Source organism: Acartia tonsa, chromosome 12 (assembly GCF_053477335.1).
Source record: "Acartia tonsa isolate MP-2025a chromosome 12, ASM5347733v1, whole genome shotgun sequence".
In the NCBI taxonomy this organism is placed as follows: domain Eukaryota; kingdom Metazoa; phylum Arthropoda; class Copepoda; order Calanoida; family Acartiidae; genus Acartia; species Acartia tonsa.
The window spans coordinates 45487256-45512913 of record NC_137271.1 but is presented as its reverse complement, the minus strand read 5'-3'; the positions used below and the strand labels follow the sequence as shown (position 1 = coordinate 45512913).

Below are 25658 nucleotides of genomic sequence, written 5' to 3'. Positions count from 1 at the left end.
ACACATGGCCCAAGTAAGGTTTGGTGACTTCACCAAAGATATATGAAATTATGTCTACCTTTGAGCACTGCAGGTTCCAAACATTCTAGATTTGTGCACCTAAATAAAATAAAATAACATTAGTCTCCTTGAAAACATATTCCTTTTTCAAATAATACAAGGATGAAAACAACCATAAGTAGCAAAGCACAAAACTATTAATTGATATCAAGAAGACAAAACAAAAAAAAACAATTCAAAGCAAATGCTAGAAACCAAATAATATCAGAAAAATTTTATAGTGAAACAGATAAAAACAGTTAGATTGCCATGGGTGTTTTATATTTATATATGCTGTCTCTATAGGACATACAGACAGACTTTTTGAATTAGCTTTGCTACTAAAGAAATAAAAACATCCAGCGCTAATGCCATTTCAATGTGTTTTATGTGAAAAAAACATTCATGAGTAAGATTTTGTGTTACTCTACTACCCCCGCCCTCCCCAGGAGAAAAGTGGCAAATCATGAAATTAAGTGGTTAAATATTACATATATTAAGATCTGGTTTGGTGAGAAAGAACAAAACACTTACCCTTCACATTTGAAGATATCATGATTCGGCAATAAAACATCTTTTGGGGGTGGTCCATGAGACTTTGGTGTTCTTTTTGGTGTTTTTGGTTTTTTTATAGGTTTACTATCATCATCTTCAATCAACGGTGTAACAATGTCTTCCACATGTTCTCCAGTAATATCTTGTACTGGATCTGAACTAAAATTAACAAGCTAATAAAATGGTATGGTGGTATAGTTCTACTATTAAAAAGGCCACGCAATTTGTGTTATAAGAAAAGATACATTTTACTTAGACAACATTTAATCTGTAATACAAAGGATAATGATATCTGTGATAAACTTCCCCCTCAAAAAAAAGTATCTTTTTCTGTTTGTAAGCTAAAATAAATAAGCAGGATTGGGTAACCCCCACCAGACCCTTAGACGTTGCTGTAGCATAATTAAAAAAAACTTAAGTAATATCCCCAAAATGAGAAGAAAAAAATTGCCAGCCGGTCTATTACCTTTCTTTTTCTAGTTCCTGTTCTGAAGCTTTCTCTAAATAATTTCTTAAATTTTGTTGATACCTACAATAAAACCAAGATACAGCATCCATAAAAATATAAACGGTAGGTAATATCCTCTTATAAATATTTTTGTCAATTTTGAAAGTTTGAGTACTCCCCCCCCCCCTCTAGCCGCGGCGATCGGCACCCTTGCCTGCCTAGCCGCAGCGCTCGGCTCCCTAGCCCAAAACCTAACCTAGCCTAAAACAGTTGTTCTGTTGGGGAGGGGGGGGGGGAGCAGTACTCAAATTTTTAAAAGTTAAAAAAATATTTTAAGAGGATAATACCATATAATCTAATGATTCCAATTCAGATACAGATTTATCTACCAATTGTGAAGAAAGGCAAATTTAATTAAATTTCATAAAATTTATTCATCGCACTTATTTGCAATTCAAATCTGCATACTGGATTTTTGGTGGATTTGAATTTTATATCTTATTAGAGGCTTCCTTGAAAAAGGCTGTAAAGGGAGGGGGCTTAAGTGAAAATTTGAAACCTAAACTTAAAAGGAATTCAACTAAATAATGAGTTACAGCTCTGAGATTTTGCTTTAAAGAGGTACAATATGGAACTGTGAAGAAATGGCGGCAGAAATGCTGCTCCCGCCGAAATCCCCATTTCCGCCGAAATTTATTTTGCCTTTTCTTGCCAAATTAGACAATTTTCAATCATCTAAGATAAACTTTTTGTTCATAAAATTTTCCTTTTATTTACACTTGACACTTTCAAATAGGTATGTAAGTAAACAAGGATGACAACATCCATAAGTAGCGAAGCACAAAAATTATATATAAGAATTTAAAGATTAGTTATCAAAAATTTGTATATTGGGGAAAAATCACAAAACCTTTTCAACATTTGTTTAAAATTTTGTAATACTTATATATCAGTACTATGACTAAAAGACTGACTGTCAAAGTAAATTACATACTGGATGCTGAAAACAACGGGAAATTTAATTTTGATATTTTTTACTAAAAAAAATTGGAAATCAGACCATAAACACCAAAGATATGAGGAAAAATATAAAAAGAGCCAAAAACCTGCAAAAAGAAAGTCTGACCGCCATTGATGTTTATTGAAAAGAGAGGAAATTTAAGTTTGATATCTATAACTGAAAAAAATTTGAAAATTGGACCATAAACACCAAAGATATGGAGAAAAATGTTAAAAATACAAAAATAGCCTAAAACCGGCTAAAAAGCGGTCCGACCGTCATTGATGTTAAATAGTTAATTGGGCTCCTTAATGATGGGAATGTTGTCAAAAAATTTCAGCTTTTTATCTTTAATAGGAGCCGAGAAAATCACGTTTCCCCCAAACTTAGACAGACGGACATACCAAATTATAGAGTAGCTTCGCTACTAAAAAAAATTAGGTGTTAAGATAACAAGTGAATGTATAAGGGAAATTTTAATGAAAAAATAAGTTTATTATAAGCGACAGTAGGCAAAAAAAATTTGCGGTAAACAGCAGTTCTCGGCGAGATCAGCAGTTCTGCCGCCGTTTCTCCCCAGTTCCTTATTGTACCTCTCTAAAGCAAATGCCATGCCAAATCTCAGAGATGAAGTGCAGCTATTTGATAATAATGTTGAAGAAGAAAGGGGGGGGGGGCGAAAGTGACACTTTTTGAAACCAAAACAAAAAGTCAAAGGAACTTAACTAAAAAAAGAGTTAGGGGTCTGAGATTTTGCATGGCAGTTGCTTTATAGGGGTACAATATGGAACTGTGAAGAAACAGCGGCGCAACCGCCGAGAAAAGGCAAAAAAAGTTGGGCGGGAAAAGGCGGTTTTCGGCGGTTGCGCCGTCGTTTCTTCACAGTTCCATATTGTACCCCTATAAAGCAACTGCCATGCAAAATCTCAGACCGGTAACTCTTTTTTTAGTTGAGTTCCTTTGTTGACTTTTAGTTTTTGTTTCAAAAAGTGTCACTTTCGCCCCCCCCCCCCTTTTTTAGTTACCTTTCAACATCATATTTCATTCTTTTTGCATTTGTAGTATTCTCGTAATCCTAAAAAGAATAGAATGATTATTCTCATAATTAGTGTAATAGGTAATGTGTCAGCTTGTTGTCAGGCAGGTGTCAGGTTCAAGATTTAAAGTCCAGTTTAAAAACAATCATTTATCAATGCTAAGCAGCAGATAAAAATATGAAATGTTTGAATTCCGACGTAAATTAATGTTTGTATGAGACTAAATGTTTATATAATGTTATACAATTGTTAATTTGTCTATCTAAAGCGTGAATAGTTAATATAGAACATTGCCGTAAATTCAAGAATACATTGTGTGTATTTGGATGTGTTTAATGAGGTCACTTTTAATATATTTTACCACGTAGCTCCAATACTATACATAGCATAAGAATGCTTCATATCCATAAATCTTCATAAAGCTTTATATATAATTTTTCTATTCATAACTAAGTTTTAAAAAAATATTTCTCTTTTTTAATCCTCGTGCGACTTTTGTACCTGTTCTAAATATGAGGCTGTGCTGTCTGACAGATTAATTCCTAAATTGAGATAAATTTTAAGTCCATTAAGATTTATTTGTCAACTAAAGACAATTAAATCAAACAGACAGGCAGCCAGAAATTAGAGTAGCTTTGCTAATAAAATATAGTCTTAAAGGGATTGAAAATATTCTCAAAGATCAAATAATAAAAGATACTTTAAATGTACAGTAATAGTTGAAACTCATATCTGGTTTTCTAAATTCTTGTTTTTGAGCATTCACCCAAAGTTTTACAAATACTAACAGGTTTTTTTAGGTTGAAAAAAAAACGCAATTAAACATTTTTAAAGCTCAGTTTGTTTGGTCAATTAAACAAATGCTTTAATACATCACAATAAAGAAATAAATTAAAAGTACCAAAATACCATTTCAAAGATAAAATACAAGGAAAAAACACAGAAAAACCATATGTTTTATAACTGAATGATCTTAAGTAATATTTTATTGATGTTTTCAACAGAGCAGTTATATTAATAATCATTAAACTTTGGGTACATTTCAAAAAAATAGTTTATTTTCTCGTATTCATTAGAATCCGGTGGATAGGAACCGGTTCTCATCCATACGAAAAAACTATGTCTAGCATCGTATTATATCCAGCTTTCTACGAATATAGAAATGTACAATCATAAGATTAAAACCAGTTTTTTTAGCCGGTGCCTCCAGCACCTCAGGGCTAAAAAAACTAGTTTTAATCTTATAATTGTACATTCTATATCCGCGGAAAGCCGTTTATAATACGATATGAGAAATAACTATTCTTAACTATTTATAATCTTTGTAAAATAAAATAATACCTTGCTCTGCTTCACATATTTCAGTTGGGTTAACATCACTCTGTTCCTCTAAAAAGAAATCTAAATAAAGCGTGAGTAAAAAAATGCGCAGATTTTTAAAATTCAAATTGTGCGACTTGTGTTAATGGTAGAAAAAGGGTATGCATGCCGTTAGAACCACTATGAACTCTTGTTTTTGGTAACAAAAATGAGGTACGTGTTAAAATATCCCAACTGACTTAAAACTTCACCTGCGAGTAAATCTTAAAAGCTTAAAGTAAAGGGTTTAAAAGTGTACATTTTCAAAATTCTAATTGCGTGGCTTGTGTTAATAGTACAAAAATGTTGAGCATACTGTTGAAGTCAATGCAATAGATTCATTTAAACTTTTCTTGCGCGATCTTGGTTACCACTGAACTGATTGGATTCTACTCTTCAGGGAATATACCTACTGGCCCTGTGGTGGTTTAAGGCTATTTTCTTAGGGAGTGGTGCATCTCCAACTCCCCCAAAAACAAATAAATCCCCCCTCCTCATTTTTAGAAAGGTACCAATTTTTTCAATGTAGGTACCTACCATTTTTTTTCTTCTATTTACATCTGTCGCAAGAACACTGCGGCTCGGATTACCACACACAAATTGTATATTGGAGGGTTGACTTCCCCATACCTCCTAGAGGGGCGAAGCTGCTAGTATTTTTTGACTGTTCACAATACCCATAGCATTTTTTACCATTAACCGTTAACGCCCCCTCCCCTTCCGGCTTTAACTCTTTTTCTGTGTGTTTAAGATAAAGAGCCCAAACTGCAAGACTTTTTAGGCAAGTTCCCAGTTGAGGAGTGAGATTCTACCCCATCTGAAAAAATAAACCCCCCCCCCCCGCCATCTATCAAATTAAACCCCCCCCCCCCGGCATCATGAAATTTTTACCCCATCTTATGATTTTGTCCCCATCATGTTAATTTATCCCCATCTTCATATTTTGTACCTCTCCAAGAGAAACAAAATAATGTCAGAGAAGGGATAAATTATTGAACAGGGGACAAAAATGAAGGATGGGGTCTAAATAGGAACATGGGGCCAGGATTGGAAGGTGGGATCTGATTTGACAGATGGGGGAATGATTGGCAGAAGGGGAAATAAAATCTGGGTAGGGGGGAGGGGAGAGTCTGGAGGGGTTTGCGAGGTGAGCCTCGCGCGAAAGAATTTATATTAGGGTAGCATAAGCTACCATACTCCACTGTAGTGAAGCTATGCCTTTCACTCTTCTATATTTTCATATATTTTGAATAAAATTTGAAAATGCCTCTATTTATTTTTTTTATTTCTCTTTTAAGACTTTTTTTATACTAAATCACCAACATATTCTAATACTTTACTTTACCTAATATTTTAAGATAAAAATTTGGCTCCATTGAAGAAAAAAAACAATAGTTTGTTTGAAATAGGAACATCTAGTGGCAGATTATTGAACTACATAATATACATTTTTCTGGATGTCAACAAACATGATGATTGGTTGAAAAACACAGATGGGGTAGCAACCAATGCTATGATATTAAAATTGAAGCAAGGGGTTAAAACTCACACATGGTGGTCAAAAAATTAATATGGGGTCATTTTTTCATGATGGGGGTAGTTTCAAGTGCTTATATCTGGAGAACCGTAAGAGATAGAGGCCTAGTTGCTTGACTGTGGTAACTCAGATTTACATAAGGAAGCCATTTATGCACATAGGGGACCAAAACATGATATGGGGTATTTTTTTCATGATGGGGGTAGTTTCAAGTGCTTATATCTGGAGAACCGTAAGAGATAGAGGCCTAGTTGCTTGACTGTGGTAACTCAGATTTACATAAGGAAGCCATTTATGCACATGGGGGACCAAAATATGATATGGGGTATTTTTTTCTTGATGGGGGTAGTTTCAAGTGCTTATATCTGGAGAACCGTAAGAGATAGAGGCCTAGTTGCTTGACTGTGGTAACTCAGATTTACATAAGGAAGCCATTTATGCACATGGGGGACCAAAATATGATATGGGGTATTTTTTTCATGATGGGGGTAGTTTCAAGTGCTTTTATCTGGAGAACCGTAAGTGATAGAGGCCTAGTTGCTTGACTGTGGTAACTCAGATTTACATAAGGAAGCCATTTATGAACATGGGGGACCAAAATATGATATGGGGTATTTTTTTCATGATGGGGGTAATTTCAAGTGCTTATATCTGGAGAACCGTAAGAGATAGAGGCCTAGTTGCTTGACTGTGGTAACTCAGATTTACATAAGGAAGCCATTTATGTACATGGGGGACCAAAATTTGATATGGGGTATTTTTTCATGATAGGTGTAGTTTCAAGTGCTTATATCTGGAGAACGGTAAGAGATAGAGGCCTAGTTGCTTGACTGTGGTAACTCAGATTTACATAAGGAAGCCATTAATGAACATAGGGTACTAAAATTTGTTGGGGGTTTCTTTTTTCATGTTGGTGGGTAAAAATTGAAAATAGGGGCCATTTGTTATGGTGGAGAGGGAATTAGGTTAAGTTAGGTTAGGTAATATTGAGGAGCCCTGCAAGGTTAGGGCCCCCTGGGGGCCCTAACCTTGCAGGGCTCCTCAATATTACCTAACCTGTGCAGGAGACCCTAACTCTGCAAGGCTACTCAATATTTCCTAATCCCTTCATGAACATAGGGTACCAAAATTTGATGGGGTTGTTTTTTTTCATGATGGTGGGTAAAAATTGAATATAGGGGCCATTTGTTATGGTGGAGAGGGAATTAGGTTAAGTTAGGTTAGGTAATATTGAGGAGCCCTGCAAGGTTAGGCCCCCCCGGGGGCCCTAACCTTGCAGGGCTCCTCAATATTACCTAACCTGTGCAGGAGACCCTAACTCTGCAGGGCTACTCAATCTTAAACTAACCTAACTTAACCTAACCTAACCTAACCAATTTTAAACTAACATGAACCAACTAAACCTAATCTAACCCATTTTAATCTAACCTAACCCATCTTAACCTAACCTAACAAACTTAACCTAACCTAATCCATTTTAACCTAACCTAACCCATCTTAACCTAACCTAACCCATATTAACCTAACCTAACCTAACCTAACTTCACCTAACCTAACCTAATTTCAACCCCAAACCCCATCATAAAAAATTGGCCCCTATATTCAATTTTTACCCACCATCATAGAAAAATGACCCCCATATTAATTTATGTACCCCCATGTGCATAAATGGCTTCCTTACTTTAATCTGAGTTACCACAGTCAAGCAACTAGGCCTCTATCTCTTACGGTTCTCCAGATATAAGCACTTGTAAGTACCCCCATCATGAAAAAAATACCCCATATCAAATTTTGGTCACCCATGTGCATAAATGGCTTCCTTATGTAAATCTGAGTTACCACAGTCAAGCAACTAGGCCTCTATCTCTTACGGTTCTCCAGATATAAGCACTTGAAACTACCCCCATCATGAAAAAAATACCCCATATCATATTTTGGTCCCCCATGTGCATAAATGGCTTCCTTATGTAAATCTGAGTTACCACAGTCAAGCAACTAGGCCTCTATCTCTTACAGTTCTCCAGATGTAAGCACTTGAAATTACCCCCATCATGAAAAAAATACCCCATATCATATTTTGGTCCCCCATGTGCATAAATGGCTTCCTTATGTAAATCTGAGTTACCACAGTCAAGCAACTAGGCCTCTATCTCTTACAGTTCTCCAGATATAAGCACTTGAAACTACCCCCATCATGAAAAAAATACCCCATATCATGTTTTGGTCCCCCATGTGCACAAATGGCTTCCTTATGTAAATCTGAGTTACCACAGTCAAGCAACTAGGCCTCTATCTCTTACGGTTCTCAAGATATAAGCACTTGAAACTACCCCCATCATGAAAAAAATACCCCATATCATGTTTTGGTCCCCCATGTGCATAAATGGCTTCCTTGTGTAAATCTGAGTTACCACAGTCAAGCAACTAGGCCTCTATCTCTTACGGTTCTCAAGATATAAGCACTTTAAACTACCCCCATCATGAAAAAAATACCCCATATCATATTTTGGTCCCCCATGTGCATAAATGGCTTCCTTATTTAAATATGAGTTACCACAGTCAAGCAACTAGGCCTCTATCTCTTACGGTTCACCAGATATAAGCACTCAAACCTACCCCATCATGAAAAAAATACCCCATATCAAATTTTGACACCCCATCATGAAAAAAATACCCCATCTCAAATTTTGACACCCCATGTGCATAAATGGCTTTCTTGTGTAAATCTGAGTTACCACAGTCAAGCAACTAGGCCTCTATCTCTTACGGTTCTCCAGATATAAGCACTTGAAGCTACCCCATCATGAAAAAATGACCCCATATTAATTTTTGGACCTCCATGTGTGATTTTTGTTCCCCATATTTTATATACTTACCCCATATGTAATATTTTACCCCTATAACTCATAGTTTATTACCACCAAGCTTTGTTTTAAACATTGAAAATTACAGGGACCAAAATTTAAGATGGGGTACAAAATCAAATGATGCCGGGGGGGGGGGGTTTATTTTGACAGATGGCGGGGGGGGGGGGTTTATTTTTTCGTATGGGGTAGAATCTCACTCCTCAACTGGGATGGTGCCGACTTTTTAAGTATTGGTATGACACAACTGAGAGTTGGAATTTTTTTAATATCTCCATCTTGGAGGGCACAGGATGCCAGCAAACCTTTCAGGGTCATCCAGGTAAAGAGCAAAAATATTTTTTGACTTAAACAAAGCATTTTATCTTACCAAAACACTAAAATATTGTCTAGTAGTACCTCCTAGTTCCCTGATCCTCCAGGTCTCCAGAAATCTTTAAAATGCTCTTGTGGCCGCAATTTTGACTTAGAGACTTCAAATTTTAAACTTAAGCTTTTCTTACATGTCTACATAAAATTTCATAAAGATCCGCCGCCGTTTTCCCGCCGACCGCCGTCTGCGGCGGCTGGCAACTGCTAAGTACAGCTGCGGCCCCTTAAATTCATATTTTGATATTTCTAATATAAAATTGACATGAAGATAAACTTTTCTGCAAAAAAAAATTTCTTCTAGCTTTAAAAATAAGAAAATTACAGCCGTTTGAAATTTTTAAGTAAAAAAGGACCTAAAAACTAAGGTTGTTGAATAAAAGGGTGAAGGAAGTGAAAATTGACTTTGACGTATTTAAGGTCGGAAATTCATTATCAAACAGGGGACTTCCATAAAAAAATGTTGCCCTCTAGCTCTAATATGAACTGAGATAAAAGGTGGGGGGCGTTGAACGCCCCCCCCCCCCCCCCCCCAACCAATTAAGGTGCGGCAAGGGGCCCAACTATTAAGGGTTAACACAAGCAGTGCAAATTGAGTTTTTAAAATCTACACATTTTATATTTGTTCACCCTTTAATTTGGCAGATAATTTTTAGTCTTTCACCTCATTTATTCTTACTTTTTATTTATTATTAAATAAAAAAGTTACAAGTCGTCAGTGTGTGTGTCTGTCTTTCTTTACAAAAGATCCTTCTAACTGTGTTATGGTTCTCCTTTGCACTGAAAAAAAAGGGGGGGGGGGATGTTCGATTTACCTGCAGGATTGCTCTTTGGGTCAAAACCATCCTTAACTTCAACTATATCTTCCTCTGTGGTCTGAAAAACAAAACATGAGTGTAGAAGGCTCTAATTTCACAATTAAGTTTTGTTGAGTTGCTTTTGTCAACCCAAGGCTCTCTCAGTCCTTTATTTGGCGTTATCATCTTAGGATTCCACCCCCCCCCCCCCACACACACACAAAATTTTTTCCATTTTAATTAGATTAAATGGGTAGAAGGTCGAGCATTCGCGGCCAGGCATGAAAGGGGGCCAAGCACTGCAGCTAGGCAGGCGAGTAGGCAGAGAGCTGCGGCCATTGACATTATTTTGTGGGAGGGGAATTTTCAAAATATGGATATTTATTGTTCTGTGCACTTTTGAATGATACTTTTTGTTTGTTATTTAGAATGATGTGTAAATTCATATTATCTTACTTTAAAATTCCAGTGAACAAGAACAAAATCGTTATAAAGAATCAAAATTGTTACATATAAAAAATTGAACTAAGACAAACATAAAAGGAGACATATGTGAAGAAAAGCAAAACTATATTTACAATCAGAAGAAACCTAATAAACGGAGTATATACTTGAATGTTTATAGAAGCTAATTTCATTCAGCAATAATTTTACCTTTAAATAATTTGCTGTCAATCTTCGGTACCTATCTCCTTCATCAACTTCATTTTTATCTTTATTTTTTTTAGATTTCGGCATCTGAAAAAAAATGTCTGTTATTTACAATATAACAAGTAAAACAACAAGTATGACAACATCCATAAGTACTGAAGCTCAAAAATTATGAATGGATATCTTGAAATGTACATAGAGCGGTGTCATACAAAAATAATTTAACTTGATAAAATAGAGAAATCACAAAACTTTTACTATATCGCAATCATACAAGAACATATGTAGAACATGAATAATAACATTCAGTTTCTAATCTTTTTAAAGGTTTTAATTTCAGAATTATCATCTTTGTCCTCAGCTTTCCGTTTGTCCTCAGTTTTCATGTTATCATCTAAGTTGTCCTCATTTTCGACATCATGCACTTTTAATTTTTTAAAAGCTGCATCCATTATCTCGTCCTGTATTGGAACTATCATTCTAGGAAGTAATAATAGATATTTCTAGCATTGTATTAGCTTTCCATGGATATAAAATGTACAATCATAAAATTAAATGAGTTTTTTAGCCCTGAGATTTGTAAGGTATGGGCTAAAAAACTAAATTTAATACTATGATTGTACATGTTATATCCATGGAAAGCTAATACAATGCTAGAAATAAATATTATTACTTCCTGGAGTGTTTTTACATTTTTAAATTAGTAGAATAATGTATAAATAACAATTCTAGAAATTATTTTTCAGTATGGCTGAGAACCGTTTCTAATCCACTCTATATTAATAGGTTTTGAAGCGATATACTATTAATGTCAACTACTAAACAAGGATGACAACATCAATAAAAGCCAAGTTCTGAAATGTTAGGACAAACGAACATCAACATTTGTAGAGTGTCAGCACTGAATAATCAGAATATAAATGTAAAAAAGTCAATACAATATTGTAAGTAAATTTATTGGAAAACTATGACATATTTAATTTTTAAAGACTTGATTATAGTGATGCTTCTAACTTTGTTGTCCTAGGAATAAGTTTTCCAAAAATAAGATCAATAGGATAATTTATCACATAAAAATTTGTTGTAAATAAAGTGCGGACATTCTGGTTGCAACTTTCTTAATAGTTAAGGGGGGAGGGGGCCAGCATTTTTTTTCTTTTTATGGGCAATTTATCTTGAGGGAATTGGTGAAATCCTCCCCTACGAACCTTTCCAGGACCTATGAGTATGCAATGCTATATTTTAATGAGAATTATTTGTTCAGCGGTTAGCAACTCTTCAGTATACACATACATCCTATTACTTTAAAAATAATTTACCTATACAGAAATGTCCTTCTTTCATGACTAATTCCAACAGCAGCCTCCTCTTGATCTTGGGTATTCTTAGGTTTGGCCTTACCACGCCCACCCTAGTTAAAAAAAACACTTTAAAAATAAATAATAAATGAACAGACTAATGGACAAACAAACAGAAAGACAAACTTTTTTTGGACCACTATTTTAAATGTTCAAAGAGCCATACAAATAACAAGGAATCATTAAAGTTTTGCACATATAAGCTGTATAAAAGTTTATTCAAGAAAAAAAAGCATATAGATTTTGTACCTATTGTATTGGACTTATGTATTAAGTTTCAAAGTTACCATTTTTCAATTCAAGTTTACATTGCACACCCCCCCCCCCTCGCCTTTTTTTCTATGATTTTTACCTGGGATCCAAACTCTGCCCCTTCTTGGCCATAGACCCCTGGGAATCTTCCATCTCTTGTTATTTGTCCTCCTCTCTCTCCTGCTTCCTTCCCCTGATAAGAAAATTATTTTTTTTTAAGACAACTCGGTATTATCCTCTTAGAAATTTTTTTTTCAATATTGAAAATTTGAGTACCCCCCCCCCCCCCCCAACAGCGAACTATGAACTCTGGCCGCAGCGCTCGGCTCCCTAGCCTGCCTAGCCACAGCGCTCGGCTCCCTAGCCTGCCTTGCCGCAGCGCTCGGCCCCCTTGCCTGCCTAGCAGCAGTGCTCGGCTCCCTAGCCTAAAACCTAACCTAACCTAAAATAGGGGGGGGGGGGGGTACAAAATTCAAAAAAATTGAAAAAAAAATTTCTAAGAGGATAACGCCGACAACTCCTGCAATAATAGTATATCACACTTTCCAGCACAAAAAAAAATCTTGGATAAGAAAATGGACAAGATGATTGAAAAAGAATTTGTTGAAATTAAAATTAAATATAATTGAAGAGACAAAAATCACAAAACCTTTCCATATTTTGTAGTTATATTATAGGCTCATATGGCAATGATTTCGCTGCTGATCTATTAGGACAAAAAGTTTTAATGTTTTTTCCATAACTGAGGCATGTAAGCAGGAATAGGTAAGTAGATATATAATTGCCTTAAATGACCCAGACAGTTTTACAGGGATCTACTTAGGTATTTTTAGTTATTAGCAACCTTATTGAATACTTTAATGTTCAAATTAATCACATCACAAGACAACACTATCATACACAGGTATGAAATTGAAGTGAAAAGTAGGACAATTCTTTACCAAGCTGTTTTTGTTTAAGATATAAAAAAAAGCAAATTGTAATTCCAAAAGTTATTATTTGAGAAAAAGGAATATTAGCATAACTAAAACTAAACCAAACCTAAGCATTTGTTTGAATCATGGAGGAAACAATTTCTTATGTAATTACCTTTATTCCATGTTCCTTTCCTTTCACTCCAGCGCATCTGGCCAAATAGCCATATTTACCGCCTTAATTATAGTAAAATATCCAATATCCATGACAATCATTACTAGAAAGTTTTTACGTCCATTTAACGCATGCTGATTTTTACTTTTTTTCAATTTTTCAGTTGATAACTATCTAATTTATCTGATTTTAGGAATACTGATTGTTAAGACAACAAAGTACACTATAATAAGCAAAGCTTCTCTATAATGAAGTTCTAAAAATGAAAGCAGGGGCGTCCAAGCTTTTTCATATGGGGGGGAAGGGGGTAATATTTGAAAATCCAAAATTTTGGGGGTGCCTACAGCACCCCCAAATTCACTTTGGGGGGTAATCACCCCTTTACCCCCCCCCCCTTGGACGTCTACGAATGAAAGTAAATCTTTCCCTGTAAAGGAGAACCATAACGTTTAGTGATAAGTAAGATATTTTGGTACAGACTGACAGAAAAAACATCCTGTTACTTAATTATAATGATATTACCTCTACGTCCGCACATCCCTTTGTACGTATTCAACGGTATTTCTTTCCCAGTAATCTAAAAAAAATAGTCATTTCTTGCATCATATTATAAACAGCTTTCCATGGATATTCTATTATATAAAGTAGTAAGTGTTTTTTGACTGTCCCGAAGGATCTCGCTAACCGCTGAACCAATATTTTTCTCCTTTAGAGTGAAGCTTCTTATAGGTCCTGGGAAGGTTTTAAACTATTTTTGGGGAGGGTGTCTTCTCCCCCCCCCCAAAAAAAATATTTTTTTACTCTTTTGAAACTCAAATTTAAAATGGGATGAGATCGACTTTTCCCCTCCTACCTTACATGCCCCTGGAGGCTTCTAGGAGCGTAATCGCTAGTAAAATGTACAATATAGGAATGAAATTCAGTACCAAATTTTGCCCTGGCAGTTTTGTCTTATTTTTATAGTTATCAACCTATTTTTTTGGACGCTCTCTAATGATTGGATCTACCTGTAAAAGTTAAAAATTTAATTTTGGTACTTTCCTTTTAAGGGCTAGTGTAGCAAAAGACCCCACAAAACACTAATAATATGAGTTCTGGGCTTATTTCTAAAGATATCAACCGGATTTTTTTAAAGAAAACTTTTAACTTAACCAAACTAAGTAACCATTACAGATTTTATTTGGGACTTTCCTTCTAGGGGCTAGTGGAGCAAAAAACTCCCCTAAAACACTAAAAATATGAGTTCTGATCTTATTTTTAAAGATATAAACCTGATTTTTAAAGCTAACTTCTTTAAGCCCTTAAATTTATAAAGTTTTACAGGTAGATCCAATCATATAAGAGAACTTACAAAAATTATTAGAACTATAAACACAAGCTCAAACGGCTAGGGCAAAATTTGGTACTGAATTTCATCCTATGCCTCCCCCCCCCCCCCTTGGTACAGTTTTTCATTCTCCTGAGAAAGTTAATTTACCGGGCACAGAACCACACCTCTAGCCTTTCTGTCAGCATGTGCTTGTTTTGCTAAGCGTTTCTCCTCTTTCTTGATCTTATTTGCCTCTGCTCTAAAATAATGTAAAATAATGCCAGAGCCAGGAGTTGTGGAGCTGCCATATTTTGCCGTAGCCGTAATTTTTGTTAAAAAACGGCTTTGGCTCCGGACTAGATAAATCAAGAGATCTTTTATAAATTATTATTTGATAACTCTGTTTTGTCATGTGCAAATGCCCCTTTTAAGATTTTCAAGTCCATTTTTATCAAAAATTGAACTTTTAAAACCTTCAAAAGTCAAAAATAAACGTGGGAAAAAAATATTTAGGTATATATAATAAAATATAATATATAATAGTTTTTCTTGATTTTAGGTCATAGCTGGAGCCAAATCTGGAGCCGGAGCCGCCATCATCACAGACGGCTCCGCGGAGCCAGAACCAGAGCCGCACCAAAATCAAATAGTTACTCACTTAAATAAATAGCTTATAGCGTTAAAGCAGTAGATATGCTTAACATTTTTCTACAATTAACATAAGCCTTGCAATTTCACATTAATGTTGGTACATCCTTTAGTTAGTGGGGGGGGGGGGGGCGTTGAATGCCCCCCTCTACAGTTTTTTCAATCTCATTTTCTGTGCATGAAACATAGAGTGTCATAACTGTGGGATTTTTGAAACATGGGTATAGCACATAAATAAGAGTTGAAGTTTTTTTAATCTACATCCTGGCAGGCACAGGATGCCAGCAAACCTTGCAGGATCATCCAGGTAAATGGCAAAAATAATTTTTGACTAAAAATAAGAAGTTTATGTTGGCAAAATACTAGGGTTGGCAATCCGGAATCCTGGATTCGGAATCTGCCCAATTGTTTGGCCTATTTTGGAATCCTAATCCGGATCCGAAATCCCTTTTTCAATAGTGAATTCCGCTTTCTTAATTGGTATGCTAAAATTAGCGTCTTCAGTTTTTTCTTTCAACATTCACTTTTTAAAGGCAAAGATTATCATCATTACATATAAAATATTTTAAAATCTGGTTCGATTCTCGGAAGTGAATTATAGAGAACACCAAGAACATTAATTTTTAGGACATATGTATCACTTACCTCATTTTTAAAATTTTTTTAAAAAGCCCTTAAAAATACTGCTAGAATCCAGAATCCGAATCTGCCAAAAATAAGAATCCGGAATCCACCACTTTTTTTGACGGATTCTTTTAAGAATCTGGAATCCGAATCCGGCCCAAAAATTCGACGGATTGTCATCACTACAAAATACTAAAATATCCTCTAGCATAAATCCTAATATGTAATACAGGCGTCTGGCAACTTTAAGTACAGCTGCCACTGCCAAAATTCTATTTCTATTATAAAATTTACTTTAAGAAAAACATTTTCTAAAAATTGTTTTTCAAGCTTCAAAAATAAGAAAATTATTGCTGTTTAAAATTTTAAAGTAAAAAGGACCTTAAAACAAAGGTTATTAAATAAAATAGTGAAGGAACCAAAATTTAACTTTGACTAACTGTAGGTCATTCATTCATTATCAAACACGGAACAAGCACACAAAGATTTGGCCCTCTTGCTTTAATAGGAGTTGAGATAATTGGGGGTAGGCATAGAACAACCCCACTCCCAATTGATTAAGGTTTCGGGTTTCAGGTTAAAGGTTAGATAATGGATAAATATTTACCTCATTTTTTTCAATTTTTTCTTAGAAGGCAGATTTGTTATATCCACTAGAGGATCATCATGGAGTTCAAGATAGTCCATGACATCTTGCATATCATCCATTTTAAGTCTGAAATTTTGAATAGGATAAAAACATCCAGAATAGGAAAGTAATAAAAATCACAGTTAAAGAGTCAACAAAATCCATAAATAGTTAAGAATGGTCATCTTGAGAAAAAATTGTAATAGATTGTAATTGTAAAACTTTAATTCTCAATGATATCATACAGAATTTTGTTTAGGATCTCCTTAATCACTGCTTCTGCTTCTTGGGTTCTCAACTCCTCCTCCAGCTGCTTCACCTTAATAATGAGCATAAAAATGCACCCTTTTTGAAATATGAATTGTGCAGCTTGTGAAAAAAAACATAATTGAACATCTTTTGATTTACTCAAAAGTTGCATTTTCCTTTACTTCCTTTACTTACTTTCATTAACACAAGCTGCACAAATAGTAATTCTAAAAATGGTGCACATTTTTGCCTTAAAAATCAGTTACCATGACTTGAAAATATTCCTTAAAGGAACCCTGCAAGAAATACCCCGCTTTAACTGCTGAAAGCCTGCCAAGAGTAGACCTAATAACCAAAATTTTAAGCCTCCAGCGGTATATTTCTTGCATGATTCCCATAACCTTCATGTTTCAAAGTTCATATTTCATCTACCAGTAGTTAAAAAGAAAAAAACTCTTCAGTTTTATTTTACATATGGTATATACAGGGTGAGTCAGAAAAAACTGAGTTTTCCAATTTTCTGATACAACAAATAGGAATATAGAATAAACAATTATAGGTTCTTGTTCTCTATAAAAATATATAATAAACTTAGAAAAGGGGTTTTTGACAACAGTACTTTCTAGAGCATAAAGATTTCAAACTTTTTTCGCCATTATTTTGTACTTGTAAGGTAAATTTATTCATCATACAAAATTGTCTTCCATTCTAAAAAGATAAACAAACATATTTTTAGATTATTAAAATTTTTATTCAACAGATTGTAAATATTTAACATCTTAAAAATACAATTTATTTAAATTAAATTATTACATTATAAATCAAATGTTTTGTTTTAATCAAAGACTATGTTTCAAAGCACTTTCCATCATTATTTAAAGGAAGCCTGCAAGAAATACCACGCTTTAACTGCTGAAAGACTGCCACAAGTAGACCCAAAACCCTAAATTTGAAGCCTTCAGCTTCTATAACCAAAAAGTTCTAGGCATTTTAAAATGACATTTTATGTACAATAAAAATTTTGAAATAAACTGCTCTACGACACAACTCAGGATCCATCTGCCTAACCTCATGTCAGGGATGCATAATTTCAAAATTGACCCTGCTCAGGGGGGGGGGGGTTAAAAAAAAATAAAAAACATTTTTTCCATTTCCTCCCCCATCCTAGGTGAAAAAACTAAACCGAGTTCAACCACTTCAGAAAAAGTCAATTTGTGAAAAAAACATACAAGCTTTATCAAAGTTTTTAACAAAAATGGATAGCCCATTTGATGCTTATAAAGTCCCCTCTAGCTCTAACCAGTTATTAACAACTTATCATTTTACCGACACCAAAAAAATATTTTTTCGTCCAACTATGAGACCGAATAAGTAAGTACCCTAAAAATTCATCTCACAAAATTTTTATTTTATTCTTTTTTTGTAGGCAATTTAATAAGGAACCAATTTGATTTAATGTTTTTTCTGTCAGTAGATTAGAACATGGAGAAAAGTGTCATTTAATGAAAGTGTGTAAAAAATTACTGACTTCACCTTGAAACAAAGATCGCCCCAATTTTCCCTAGAGTTCTTTAAATATTTTTCCATTTCCCCCTCTACTTGGTGAGAAAAAACTAGGGGGGAAGGGGGGGAAATAAAAAATTTTGTAGCTGGGGAGAAAAATCTTGTATAGACTATACACTCCAGTCTCACGTTGAATAGCTGGGCCATCAAACTGGCGGTGAAGATAAGCAATGTTTCTTCTATCTGTGTGGCATGGAACCCTGTTAAGTTAATTCGCCTGGGAAGATGTGTGTCTTATAGTCTCTGGCGCCTGACAGCCTTGACATGGTAGTGCGAATGGGGTGCTTGTCCAAAATTTGGTATATGGAGATCGCTCTTCTATGAGTACTACTTAAACTAGACTTTTAATGAAATACCCATAGACATTCTCAAAATCCGTGTCAGTTTAGAATGCTTATCCTTTACTCCCACAAGTATAATACAAATTAAGTTGAACTCGTGGCAGTTCATTAAATACCCATGCTTGGTATTATAGTGCTTTAAACTAAGAGTAAATGGTTGGTTAAGGTGTTAGATCAATATAATATAAGTGTATCAAGTATAAAAAGGAAGGAAAACAGGTTAATTAAGTGTATTTATATATACATGTTAATCAGCTAAGTATGAAAGTTATTGGATAGGAGATAATAAATACAAGTAGTGTAGGACGAGAGTGTGCCTAAGTCCAAGACATTTAATTGTGCATATTGTTAGGCCTCTGACATAAGACATATGCACAATTCATGCCAAGTACAAAGGAACCTAAATTTAAACTATACATTTGTCTTAACCATAACACTTTAGTTAAGTGTGACTTCCAAATTTGCGGGAAGTTCTAGAGATCTTAGTCTTACAAGGCAAAACTCCCAACACCAGGAACCATCAAGTTCAACAGCAGGTTTGAGTATAGATTTATTGACACAAACTATTTCAAAGTCCTGAAATTACAAAATCAATTAATACAAAATTCCAGTTTATATATCCACACAATATTATTTGCTTTTTAAAAATCTTTTTTTCTACGGTTAAAGATCTTTGGGTACTTTGGCTTTAAAGGAAAATTATTTGGTTTAATAGATCATTGTTAAATGCATAAATATAAGCACATAAAATTTACTAAAACATAATATTTGAATCATAATAAAGTTTCACGTGTAGCTGGCTAAAGCCTTTAAACTTAATAAATCCGTCCTATATGCCATACAATTATTTATAAAATGAAGAAAAAACTACCTGAAGTTCTTATGGTTTAAGCACCTGGCATACTAGGGTTATTCACGCACTCTGAGACCAATGTTAGGCCTGACTCAATTCTCCGAATGTCTTTATCCACACACATATAAATCAGAAGTAACGTGGAGAGACCAAAACATAAACAATCTTACAATGCCGCAACTCTTTAGGAAAAATTAAGCAAAGACGACATTTTTTCTGGATTGGAATTATGGAATAAGGAAATTAATTTTGATCTTGATAAACACAAAGCTTCCTTGAAAAGAGGTTAAGACACACCCCTCGTTTGAAAGTCAAATTAACTTCCTTAACGAGATTCAAGATTTTTTGTGCTGAGCACTAGCAACATTTCTCACTAAACTCAACTCACCATAATCACATGAGAATGGCCACATCCCAAAAAAACATGACAATTTTTTGCTCCTAACTAAATGAAACCCCGTGAAATGCATACACAATATTATACTCCTCACTAGGACTCATAATACCTAACATTTTAGGATAGAAGGATGGGGATTGGTTCGTACCATACGATATTCCAGGCACATGACACTCACAAGATCACATACACAAAATCCTAAAATGGACAATCCTATTAATCATGATTTTATAAATATAACAACTTATACTGGTTAATAATCATTTCATATTCAATAGGTATTAAAACATTATTAATAATCAATAAGTACCTACGATAATTTGGTTGAAATGTAAACAAATAATGGTAAGAACAAATAATGAAATAAATCTTAGACAAGAAAATTAAGATTTTTAGGTACTTAAAACTAAATTTGTTAAGCATCAAAAAGAGTAGTTAGAAAAAGAATTCAAAATCCTCGGGCAGAAAATTTTTCAAACTTAATGAATAAGAACGGTAATTATCTTAATCAACAAGAAAACTTTTCAATACTTAGATAATAGCAAAATAATAATAATATCTCTGTTAGAATTTCCATCGAAATTATGATAAAATATCAATTTTAAATCAACTTGTTGGACAACTTCTCAGACACAAGTGGAAGATTCGCACAAGAATCAAACATGACGGTGGCGTGACAGGCGCCGCCGCCAGGTGCTACAACAGGATCTAACTAAAGCAGGAAGGTACATGGGCTAGGCGCAGAACTTGACTTGTAGACTGTATTCACACCAGCACTAGCCTCATGCAACAGACGACTAAGATATCTGTCGAAATTATTGGTGCCACAGACACCAAGCTTATCAGACTTAGTACACTTCTCAGCAGCATGACCATCACACAGGCGGAGTTCACACAGCTTCTTCTGCTGGACAACTTTTTTTCGTTCAACAACAGCCATCTTCTTAAACGTGAGACAACGGAAAATCGGATGATTATCCTTGCAACTTTCAATAGGACATGTACTATTCCACTTGGAATTTTTGTCCTTTCCAGCCCATCCATTTTCATTGTCACTGCGGGCGCGGCGGCAGCTCTATCACGATTTCTCTTGCCGGCATCAGTGTCATAAGACAGATCACCAGCCAACATTGCTCCTCTTGTCTTATCAAGAAGTTCTACAATCTTCTTGATATTAGGATTGTTCATGCTGCCTAACTCCATCATAATTTTATCTCTCAAGACGTCTGGACATTTGTCTTTAAAAATATGAATCAGAGTTAGATGGTGATAATCCTTAGCTTCAGAACCAACGATGGCTTTGACCTCCTGCATGGTGCTTGTGAAGGTAGCAATTGCACTGACTACGTCCACAGGTTTCTCCACAGGTTTCATCTTATTCAACTCAGTCAAAATTTTCATAAACCGGCGGGTGTTTGACAAAAACATCTGATCCAAAAACAACCATTGTTCATTATGATCTCTAATCGCTGACACTTGCTTGCGCAGCTCCGTATTGGTTTTCACTTTTTCCATACACAGCATCAGACTTAGCCTCTGGTCAGTAAATCCGTAACCAGCGCACAGATCTTTAAAGACCTGTTTAAAGTTGGAGTAATCCGTGTCAGTACCATCGAATGACGGCAACAGGCTATTGTCCCAGCGCCCATACTGCAGGGGTGTATATTCTGCACAAGATTTATTTTTTTTCCCCTGCTACAAAATTTTTTATTTTTTTTCCCCCCTAGATTTTTCTGAAAAAGTAGGGGGGGAAATAGAAAAATATTTAAAGAACTCTATATTTCATTTATTTTATCCCTCCTACCACACATTTTTTTAGTTTTTTTAACCAAGGAGGGGGGCGAAATGGAAAAAATGTTTTCAGTTTTCTTAATTTTTACATTTTTTTTCCCTCCAACCACTTATTTTTTATTTCCCCCCCCCCCCCCTGAGCAGGGGATCCCATGCAGAATATACATCCCTGCCATACTGCGGGTTGGGACTCCGAATATCCACGGCAGACATACTCCTGGAGAGTATGGCAGGTGTCCCACTCTCATCCAAGTTAGATGTACGACGTTCCATCTCTCTCAGCCTTCGGTACATATCACGTACTTCTTGGCGCAACTTGACAGAAATCTCGAGCACTCCCATGTCCATCCTCACTCTCTCAATGATGTCGAGGTTCTTGGAACCGGTGCTCAACCTCGCGTCGTCCAAATCATTGTCAAGCCAGTGCAGAATTTTGGATTGGAATTATGGAATAAGGAAATTAATTTCGATCTTGATAAACACAAAGCTTCCTCGAAAAGAGGTTAAGACAACATTGCATGCTAAATTAACTAAGTCATATTACCTTTAAGCTAGGAGAGAAGAGAGGAGAACAAATAAGTTCAAGAGTTAATAAATAACTGAAGATTTTAGTGATTGCAAGCTATAAAGATAACTAATTACTTGGATTTGGCGTTCTGTCTGTTCATGACAGTGTCTGTATGTTATGCGGGCGCTTAAATAGATCAGTGGCTTTAGGTATGACTAGTTTACAGAAATAGTTATATGGTTATTTTACAATGGGTACATAGTTCAATATAAACACATAACATTGATTAATCACATATAAATTACCATTCATTTGCCTACATTATCCATATATGTAAGTATATTGATAACAAATAGGCCTTATAATGCATAAAAACTGCCTAAGGATTAACTATTATAGTAATGACTTGTCCCCTGAGGTGAGTGCCCTAATTAGAGGGATCTGTCAATCAAAATTAGGTGTGTATCTCTGTTGTACATATTTATAATGAAGATTAGATAAATTAATCTAGAAGCGAAGCTTTTCTTTAAAAGTGATGTCCGTACATTCAATTCATTTGAAACTTAGATCTTGCATCTACAGACAGATGATATTTCAACTCAACAGATATTCTATGCCAGCTGGTCTAATACCAAGTTTGTTTTGTCAGTCTGAGTTGATTGGTGATTGGTCTCAAGAAGTTTAGTATCACACAAAAATAAATATTTGTGGTTACCCTAAGGCCATAGAAATGACAGAAACAAAAAGATAAAAAAAGAGTACCTTCTCCTTCAAGGAAATGTTTTCCTTTAACAGATCTTGCTTCGAGGGTTCCCCTTTCACGGTGGGATCTTTTGACAAATATCAGGACATTAAGAGTAAGCAAAAGTAAACTTCAAAAAAAAAGCTTGTATTTAAAGAAATTATGTAATTTCTTTTTTTTTTAACTTGACATAACTTAAATTTTGCTTTGATTAAATTCTAATGTGCATTTGATAAGTACGTCTTGCTATTTTAGAGGAGCAAAGCTACCCTATTTTTAAGAAATCTAAAACCTTCATAACTTTAGTTAGGATGGGCATATTTTAACAAAATCAACGTCTATGTAAATATTTCTTCAATGCAAACAATGTTTATGGGCAACAAGAATATAGCGTCAGGTGCACCCAGTTCGAGTCCAAACATTTTTAGGTAGGCCCAGTATAGGTAAAATTAGTGATCCGTGGAATTTTTAGGCCGGATTCGGATTCTGGATTCTTAAAGAATCCGTCAAAAAAGTGGCGGATTCCTGTGGATTCTGGATTCTTACTATTGGCGGATTCCGGATTCGGATTCCGGATTCTAGCCATATTTTAAAAGGATTTTTAAAAAAGTGTCCTAAAAATCAATGATCTTGGTGTTCTCTATAATTCACTTCCGAGAATCGAACCAGATTTTAAAAGATATTATATATGTAGAGGGAAATCAAATTTGATGACCCAATTTCTTAATTTAGATTTTAAAAGAAAAAGCATAAAAAAAATATTTTGGTAAGTGGAAATTTTTTTTATTTTTTTGGTGTAGTTATAAACCTTCCCGGAAATGAGAAGCTATCCTGTTAAGGAAAACCCAATCGGTTCAGTGTTTACAAACATCCTGTTACTTTAATATAGAGATTTCTTTTCTAGCTGTCTACTCATAGCCATTATTAGGTCCTAGGATAGATAAAAATCGATCTTAAATTTTTTGGAAGTCCAAATTTTTGTCAACAGATCCCACTGTGCCTTTGTCTTCAAAAAACTCTTGAACCAGTTTTCTTGCAGCAGTCTTATCCTCAATTCCTTCCTAGTGATAATTCCATAATAAGTAGACTTAAGGTGTGTTCATAGCATGGATTTGGAATAAAGAAAATTTATTTTAAATCAATTCTTTCTAGAAATACTAGCAGCTAGGCCCCTAGAAGCTTCTGGGGGCACTAAAGGTAGGAGGGGGAAAAGTTGACCTCATCCAATTTTAAATTTGAGTTTCAAAAGAGTAAAAATAATTTTTTAGGGGGAGGAGAGTGAAGACACCCACCCCAAAAATAGTTTAAAACCTTTTCAAAACCTATAAAAAGCTTCACTGTAAAGGAGATAATATCGCTACAGCGGTTAGCAATATCCTTTGGGACAGACAAAAAACACTTTATAATAGGATATATTTTAGGCTAAAAATATTACAAAAAAACAAAGCACATTTTTTATATTAGTAATATTTGATTGTTATGTACATTTTTAAGCTATGTATGAGCCACACTAAAGATTTTTACTTTTAAGCTACAAACAAGGAGATGAGGGGTAATGATCTTTACCTTCAAAGAGGGGGGGTTAAAAAAAACTCAAGATGCTAATTTTAGCCTATTAATTAAGAATTCAAATCTGCTATAAAATAAACAGATTCCGGAATTCGGATTGCCAACTCTATATAGAACAGATGAGCATGTGTCATAGGAATATTCACTAAAAATTTCAGCTGTTTATTTTTAAGAGGAGCTGAGAAAATCATGTTTCACCCATTGCGTTACAGATTGACTGACAGACCAAGAGAATTATAGAGTAGCTATGCTACTTAAAAAAATAAATTATATACCTCGTACATTCTTACAAACAAATCTGTAATATCAGAATAAATACCCATTCGGATTAGATATGCTCTAAAATCCGAACGGGCTTTTATCAGCTCCCATTCTTTAACCATTTTCTGCAATTAAAAATTAATCTATGGTTAGCCATAAAGTATGAAACGTTTTTAATCCTTTGGGTGAGGGGAGCGTTGAACACCCTTCCCCCTCCGGTTTTTCCTATCTCATTTTCTGTGTGTGAAAGACAAAAAGCCGAAACTAAGTGACTTTTTAAATATGGGTATGACTTATAATTGAGAGTTGGAACCTCCATCCTGGTGGCACAGGATGCCAACAAACCTAGCAGTGACATTCAGGTAAAGAGCCAATTTTTTTTGGCTTAACCAAAGCAATTTATGTTACTTATGCTAAAAAATCCTCTAGAAGTATATACTTATAATAATGTCTGTTTGTTTGTCTGTACTGAAGGATCTTACTAACTGCTGAACTGATCAGGTTCTCCTTCTCATAGGTCCTAGGAAGGTTTTTAACTATTTTCTTTTCCAACCCCCCCAAATAAAAAATAAAAATTTCAACCCCCTGAAATATTTTTTTACTTTTTGAATGGAAAATAAGAAATTAGGTTATCTAAATTGACTCCCCCCTCCTAAAGTGTCCCTAGAGGATTAGCCGCTAGTCCTCATATAAAATACAGGTGTTCAAGTCAATTTCAGGTACCGATATAATCCTGAGGTCTCCAAAAATCTTTAATTGGCTCCTGTGACTGCAATGTTTGACTTAGAGACTTAAAATTTCAATCATAAGCTTTTCTTAC

General features: G+C 34.8%; 3 protein-coding genes across 4 annotated transcripts; all 3 read right to left on the bottom strand.

Annotated features, from left to right (window-relative positions):
• Nucleotides 1–54: 54 nt before the first annotated feature.
• LOC145333373 (uncharacterized) lies at nt 55–10743 on the bottom strand. The gene is made up of 8 exons (XM_080178491.1): nt 10660–10743; nt 10024–10084; nt 4421–4468; nt 3581–3621; nt 3068–3117; nt 1061–1123; nt 574–753; nt 55–85 (listed from the first exon to the last, which is right to left on the bottom strand). The coding sequence occupies exons 1-8, from the start codon at nt 10741–10743 to the stop codon at nt 55–57; spliced, it is 558 nt and encodes a 185-aa protein (XP_080034617.1).
• Nucleotides 10743–16647, bottom strand: LOC145333901 (uncharacterized). Of its 2 annotated transcripts, none has more exons than XM_080179164.1 (7): nt 16544–16647; nt 14833–14923; nt 13878–13932; nt 13356–13417; nt 12367–12459; nt 11976–12067; nt 10743–11136 (listed from the first exon to the last, which is right to left on the bottom strand). In XM_080179164.1, the coding sequence occupies exons 1-7, from the start codon at nt 16642–16644 to the stop codon at nt 10962–10964; spliced, it is 669 nt and encodes a 222-aa protein (XP_080035290.1). In that variant the 5' UTR covers nt 16645–16647; the 3' UTR covers nt 10743–10961. The 2 variants fall into 2 exon arrangements, with proteins under 2 accessions (XP_080035290.1, XP_080035291.1); XM_080179165.1 differs by having other exon boundaries at nt 10980–11117.
• Nucleotides 16648–16650: 3 nt separating this feature from the next.
• Nucleotides 16651–24964, bottom strand: LOC145333902 (uncharacterized). The gene is made up of 4 exons (XM_080179166.1): nt 24853–24964; nt 24009–24069; nt 23029–23081; nt 16651–16883 (listed from the first exon to the last, which is right to left on the bottom strand). The coding sequence occupies exons 1-4, from the start codon at nt 24958–24960 to the stop codon at nt 16788–16790; spliced, it is 318 nt and encodes a 105-aa protein (XP_080035292.1). The 5' UTR covers nt 24961–24964; the 3' UTR covers nt 16651–16787.
• Nucleotides 24965–25658: the final 694 nt, after the last annotated feature.